A 6,000-nucleotide genomic window follows, 5' to 3' on the forward strand; every position below is an offset into this window, starting at 1 on the left:
GACTTCATAACTGAACTGGTCCTGAAAAAAATTGGGTTTTTGGAAATGTTCTTAAAAACTTTAAGATTTGTTTCTAAACTTTTAAGCTTTCTAACGTCCCAAAAAATATAAATATTTATTTTCAAAATGATCTAAACATGAAGTAGACATATTTGGAATGTAAAGTAATTACTATTTTTGAAGTTATTACTATCTATTACCAAATTTCAAAATTTATTTTTCTCTTTTTTTTATATTTTTTTTATAAATAAAAATGAAATTTTGACTCCTTTTTACCACGGTCATGAAGTATAATATGTGATGAAAAAACTTTCGCAGAATGGCCTGTATAAAAGCGTTTTAAAGTTATTACCACATGTCAGATTTGCAAAAAATGGCCATGGGCAGGAAGGTGAAAACTTTCCCAGGGTAGAAGGGGTTAAGAGATTGAATTTAATGCAGCCAACACCCATGACAAAAGTAACATTTGTTATAAAGTCTGAAGCCGCATAGGTCACTTGTAATTAGATGATGAAATGTTAAAGTGCATAGGTTTGTAGTGGGTAGAATGTGGTTTATGGCAAAACTATGGCTCTTAAGTTATTTGCTCTCTCTTTTAGGAGACTTGTGACAGTTTAAAATATGTTGGGGATTTGGGAATTTTACATATCAATTGTTATACATTGATGATAGAGATGTTTTGCGTACCTGTATAATTCTATTTGAAATGGGGTCCTCAGATCCAGGTCTTGCTGTTAAGTGAATGGCGAGGTGGCTGTTTCCATTCTCTTTAATGGAAGTCACAATAACAGCCAAGTTGTGATGCCCATAAAAGTTGAGAGCCACATACATGTGCCCCGTCCACAGAAGGTATCAACAGATTGGAAGCAATATACTCCAAATTGTCAGAAAAGGGAATAGGAAAGAAGAAATAGGGCTAAGACAGAGCAGGAATATGCCTATTTGTTGCATCTGTGAATGGTTGAGAAAGGAGAGCTCTCCATAGCCTCCAAATTGGCTGCCTGATTCGATGGTCCTGACCCAATTTACAGAAGAAAGCATGTCTGCTATATAAACTCTTGCTCAAAAAGCCCCCATACACATTATGCTGCTGACAGTCTAATATAACATATGTGCATAGGGAGCCCCTCACTCTCTCGAAACAGATGTCTGGTAGAAAAGCATTTGGCGCTTTGAAGTTTGGTCCTGTTGTTCTCTAGGGAGATGAGCCTCTGCAGTAAGTAGGCACAGCCACTACATGGCTTACAGAGCTGTGTTCACGTTTTTCACTGACGTGTGCTGTCCACATTTTCTACGGACAGTACACGTTCAGGACCCATTGATTTAAATGTATCTGTTCACACTTCAATATTTTTTTTTACTGACCACGGGTCAGTAAAAAAATCACGTGGACAATGTACTACTTTGATCCGTGATGCGGAACAAGAACGCCCATTGAAGTCTATGGATCCGTGAAAATCACTGACGGACATCCTTGTTGCGTTTTGTTTTTCACTGAAGACTAATAGGAGATTCTTTGGAAATGTATTAATTTGTCACCGAATACAAAACTTGTAACATGCTAGCAGCCTGCCTCTCCTACAGAAAGGATCATATATACTGTACCTGCTCCTTGCTGCTTTGGTCTCTATCTTCTGGTCTGCAGTTTGCTTTCTTCCTCCCCCGCCATGGGCGTAGTCACCTGATCCTCTGCAGAAGAGACGTATCACCTCTAAAGCCAGCGGTTGGCTGAAAAGGATCAGGTAACCATGGCTGGGAGGAGGAAAATAAACCCCAGACCGGAAGATGGAGACGCAGGAGCCAGCACAGTATATCAGAACTGCTGGGGGCAGGTAAGCATGATCCTTTCAGTAGAGGAGGTAGGATGCCTACACTAGAAATGATCTAATCCCGGTCAATCCCTTTTAAATTTTAGTAATTTGGCACAGCCCAGGAAGACAAAGCTTAAATGGCAGTATTTACAATATGTGGATATTTAAAGAGGACCTTTCACCACTCCTGACATGTCTGTTTGAATAGCTTCATGCATTCCCCATGTAATAATAATTATGGAGAATCTAGTCTTATGGCTCTGTGTTGTGCCATTCCTCTGTTATTTCTACTAGAAGATATGAATGAATTGCTAGCAGTCTGCAGTAAGGCTACGTCTACACGACATTTGTCGCGCAACATTTTGTTGCACCAATGTCGCGCGACAATTTTTATAATTGCAGTCTATGGTGTCGCACTGCAACATGCGACATGCTGCGACTGCGACGCAACAGTCGCAGAAAAAAAATCCATCTCAAATGGATTTTCTGCGACTGTTGCGTCGCAGCATGTTGCATGTTGCAGTGCGACACCATAGACTGCAATTATAAAAATGTCGCGCGACAAATGGCGTCGTGTAGACGTAGCCTTAGGGTACAGAGGGGTCGTAAGTAGTTGGTGGTGTGTAACTGCATAGTCACTCTATCCAATCAGTGCTGCCATTTTCCGACCGTGCAGGTACACACACCCCCAACTGGTTACCACCCATCTGTACCCTTACTGCAGACTGCTAGCAATTCAGTCATAACTTCTAGTAGAAATAATAAAGGAATGGCACAACACAGCCATAAGAATAAATGTTCCAGAATTGTTATTACATGGGGAATGCATCTAGCTATTAAAACGGCCATGTCAGGAGGAGTGAAAGGTCCTCTTTAAAAAATGGTCATCTGCCAAGTACAGCTCAAAGGCTAATCATTATGATACCCCACGTCAAACTGTGTGGCTAAAATATTTATTAGAGCTCTGAACAGCTAATTTATCATTAGAGAGGAGAGAAAATAACACTCTTTTCATATTGTAGTTTCCCATTACATCCCATTACAGTTTACATAGTAGGAATTATTATGCATTTTCTAAGCTATGCAAAAAAAACTAGACTAGTATGTAGGATCAGGCACAATGCTTATAGAAAGAAGAATGCCATCCCAGTGAGAAATGAGTTTTTATGGGGCTTCTCAATATCTTATACAGTAAAAGGCTCTCTTGTGCATACAGTATGTTACATGAAATTTTAATCTAAATGCATGTATTGATACCTTTTTGGGTACTTTAAACACAGAATGCAAATTCAGGAGAAAAATTTTCTGGATTTTGGAGTTAGATTCTTCCACTGGAGTTACATTCAGATTTATTGCAGATTTCACATGAATTTGATGCTGGATTCATCCTATGATTTTGTAAAGGGTAAAATCCACAGTGAAAATTCAGTAAGCAAGCTTTCTGCGGATTAAAGTTCTGGTCTGCAGGGCAATTTCCAAAGCGATTTTTCAGCAGCATGTGGATGAAATTTGGTAAAATCTCATTTACTTTGCTGCTACTGTAGTGGATTTTCCATTGACTAAATCCAGCCGTAAAATCTGCAGTGTAATTCCCATGTCAACATACACAATGTTTACGGTTTTATTTTCTTTAACGTTTCATTGCAGCATTAATTTTTTATTTCTATATTTCCCAGCAATGTGCTTATATTTTAGAAGCTGAAAGTTTATCAAAGCAATTTGGCCTAATTTCTCAAGAGCTAAGTCTGTTAATATGTATAAACTTATGTTTTGTTTGTTTTTTGTTTCATTTCACCATTTTCCAATATTCACAATCCGTTTGTATTATCTTTAACATAGCCCAAAAAATTGAAAGTCAATGGGGGACGGATCCGTTTTCTATTGTCAGTGAAAACTGATCTGTCCCCATTGACTTACATTGTGTGACAGAACAGATCAGTTTCGTCAGACGGGCACCTAAACACTGCAATCAGCGTTTTGGTGTCCATCTCCAAAGCGGAATGGAGCCAAACTGATGCATTCTGAGCGGATCCTTATCCATTCAGAATGCATTAAAGGCAAAACTGATCCGTTTTGGACCACTTGTGAGATCCCTGAACGGATCTCCTAAACGGAAACCAAAACGCCAGTGTGAAAGTAGCCTATTCTTATGAGTGCTCTCATCGCTCATTTTCTACATTACTAGATGTAAACACAAATTAGAAAAAAATGAATTTGGGTTCAACTTCTTAAAACTTATTAAAAAAACCACTTGTTTCGTATTCTGTAGCCATGTTTTTTTATATTATGTTTTAATGAAGAAAAAACGGTGTATTGTTTAATTTTCCAGTATTACTATAACTATTTTTTTTCTAACCGTTTTCTAGAGGCACTAGTTAGGTTATTTTCCTCCACAAACACATCTTAATGCTATACTACTTGTCTCCTCCAGTTCAAGATTGATAATGAGTGGTGGACCTGGATCGATTATGAGAGATTTCAAGAACTGATTCGCACATATGAGAAAAGTGGAGGCACCAAGACCTTTACAGCCTTGGACTACATAGCAAAAACTCCCAATTGGGCTCTGTTTGGTTCCAATGAGAGAGGCTTTGATCCTCTAGATACACGTTTTCAACGTAAAAATAAAACTAAGGACATCTCTGGGTGCTAACAAGCAATCATGGTCTTTGAGTAATTGAGCCATTCGTGGGAAAATGTTTCACTTTACTATTAGATACTTTGTGTGTTATCCATGCATTTAAAGTTTAGGAAAACAGACTTTAGAAAACCATGCAAATTTCCAAGCTATGAATTTCATACTTTCTAGTTTCAGGTGAAACACCAGTTGTTCCCAAAAAGGAATCTGTCAGACTATAGGTCAAACTACAGTGCTGTAAATGCATCTTTTTGGTAGGGGGAATGTCTTTTGTTGAAACTTTTTCCAGTGGGTTCTTTGAGCATTGGTAAATGATTTTTATTATTTTATAGCTATTTTTAATGATTTTATTTTACTCTTACTCTGGGGAAAATATTAAAGTTTGTTGTACCCACAAATAAAAAAATAAAGCTATGATTTTGTGACTTTTTTTTGTAATAACATTTCTGAAAAAAATAATTACTAGATTGTTTATTTTGTGTCCTAAGCAGAATGTTAACAAGTTAACAATACCTGTGTAGATAATAGCTTATCTACAAAAAAAAAAAAAACTTAATGATAGACATGGAGGTCATTCACTTTAAGGCCACGGCTACATGTAATTTTTATGTCCCAAATTTATACAAGCGCTGTGTTCTCTTCTCTTTTTTACCTGCTCGTCATCGACATTGAAGCAGCGACTAGTGTAATTACTGCTCCTCCGTCCTATTCACTTCAATGGGACGGCTCTGTCCTCGCAGATAAATATTCAAGAGTACACAGCACTCATACATATGCTGCATTCTCATCATACAGCTGATTGATGGGGCGCCGACAGTCGGGCCCCCTGCCAATCTGATATTGATGACTTATCCTGAGGATCGTGATAAGTGTTCAGAGCAGCACTCACTACAGTGAAGACATACACCGGGATGCATCAGCCCATCACGACCTCAGATCCACTTTGGTCATCCGAATAGTGAAGAAAAGCTGCTTGACCCCAGCATCTCCAATGGTGATCACGTATTATAAAGACAAACACCTGTTCTTTAACATCCACCAATAAGATGTAAAATTTATGTGCATGTCCCCTCAATAGTACAATAAAAAAAGACCACTATTCACTACCTAAGAGGGTGTGGCAGCATCCGGAACGCCTGCATCGTGCTTATCGCTATTAGCGTCCCTCTATTCAAAACACGCATGTCCAGAACTTCATCCTATCAGCGTAGTAATACCTAGCAGTCACGTGTTCAGTCAGTGGTCACCTGACCTACCGCATCATCAAAAGAGCGATCACCTGACTAAACACATGAATGCATCACCTAACTTCTCTGCCCACATGCCTAAAAAGTGTGTCTGACTCACCATGGAGACCAGGTCACGTGTTGTCTACAGTCATGTGGCCACAAAAAGTCTCCATTGCCATGGAAACTAACTAATATATCAACAAAGGATCTATACCAAAATCATCGGTGGATCAATCTTGTATAGTCAAACGTTACAATCAAAGGGCATGTATCTGCAAGTATTGGGCGATATAAAAAGATTGCGCTGAAAAGATCAGCCCAA

The 6,000-nt window shown here is 38.6% G+C and overlaps 1 protein-coding gene across 1 annotated transcript in view; it reads left to right on the forward strand.

The window, feature by feature from the left end:
* The window catches only part of LOC120995543 (S-adenosyl-L-methionine-dependent tRNA 4-demethylwyosine synthase TYW1-like), a 244,696-nt gene extending 239,815 nt beyond the window's left edge, over window positions 1-4,881 (forward strand). Inside the window, exon 16 of the mRNA XM_040424815.1 lies at window positions 4,243-4,881. Coding sequence (XP_040280749.1) covers window positions 4,243-4,464 — 222 coding nt within the window. The 3' untranslated portion in view covers window positions 4,465-4,881. The remainder of the gene's footprint in view (window positions 1-4,242) is intronic.
* The last annotated feature ends 1,119 nt before the right edge of the window (window positions 4,882-6,000 follow it).

The sequence above is a fragment of the Bufo bufo genome, chromosome 3 (assembly GCF_905171765.1).
Source record: "Bufo bufo chromosome 3, aBufBuf1.1, whole genome shotgun sequence".
NCBI classification, from domain to species: domain Eukaryota; kingdom Metazoa; phylum Chordata; class Amphibia; order Anura; family Bufonidae; genus Bufo; species Bufo bufo.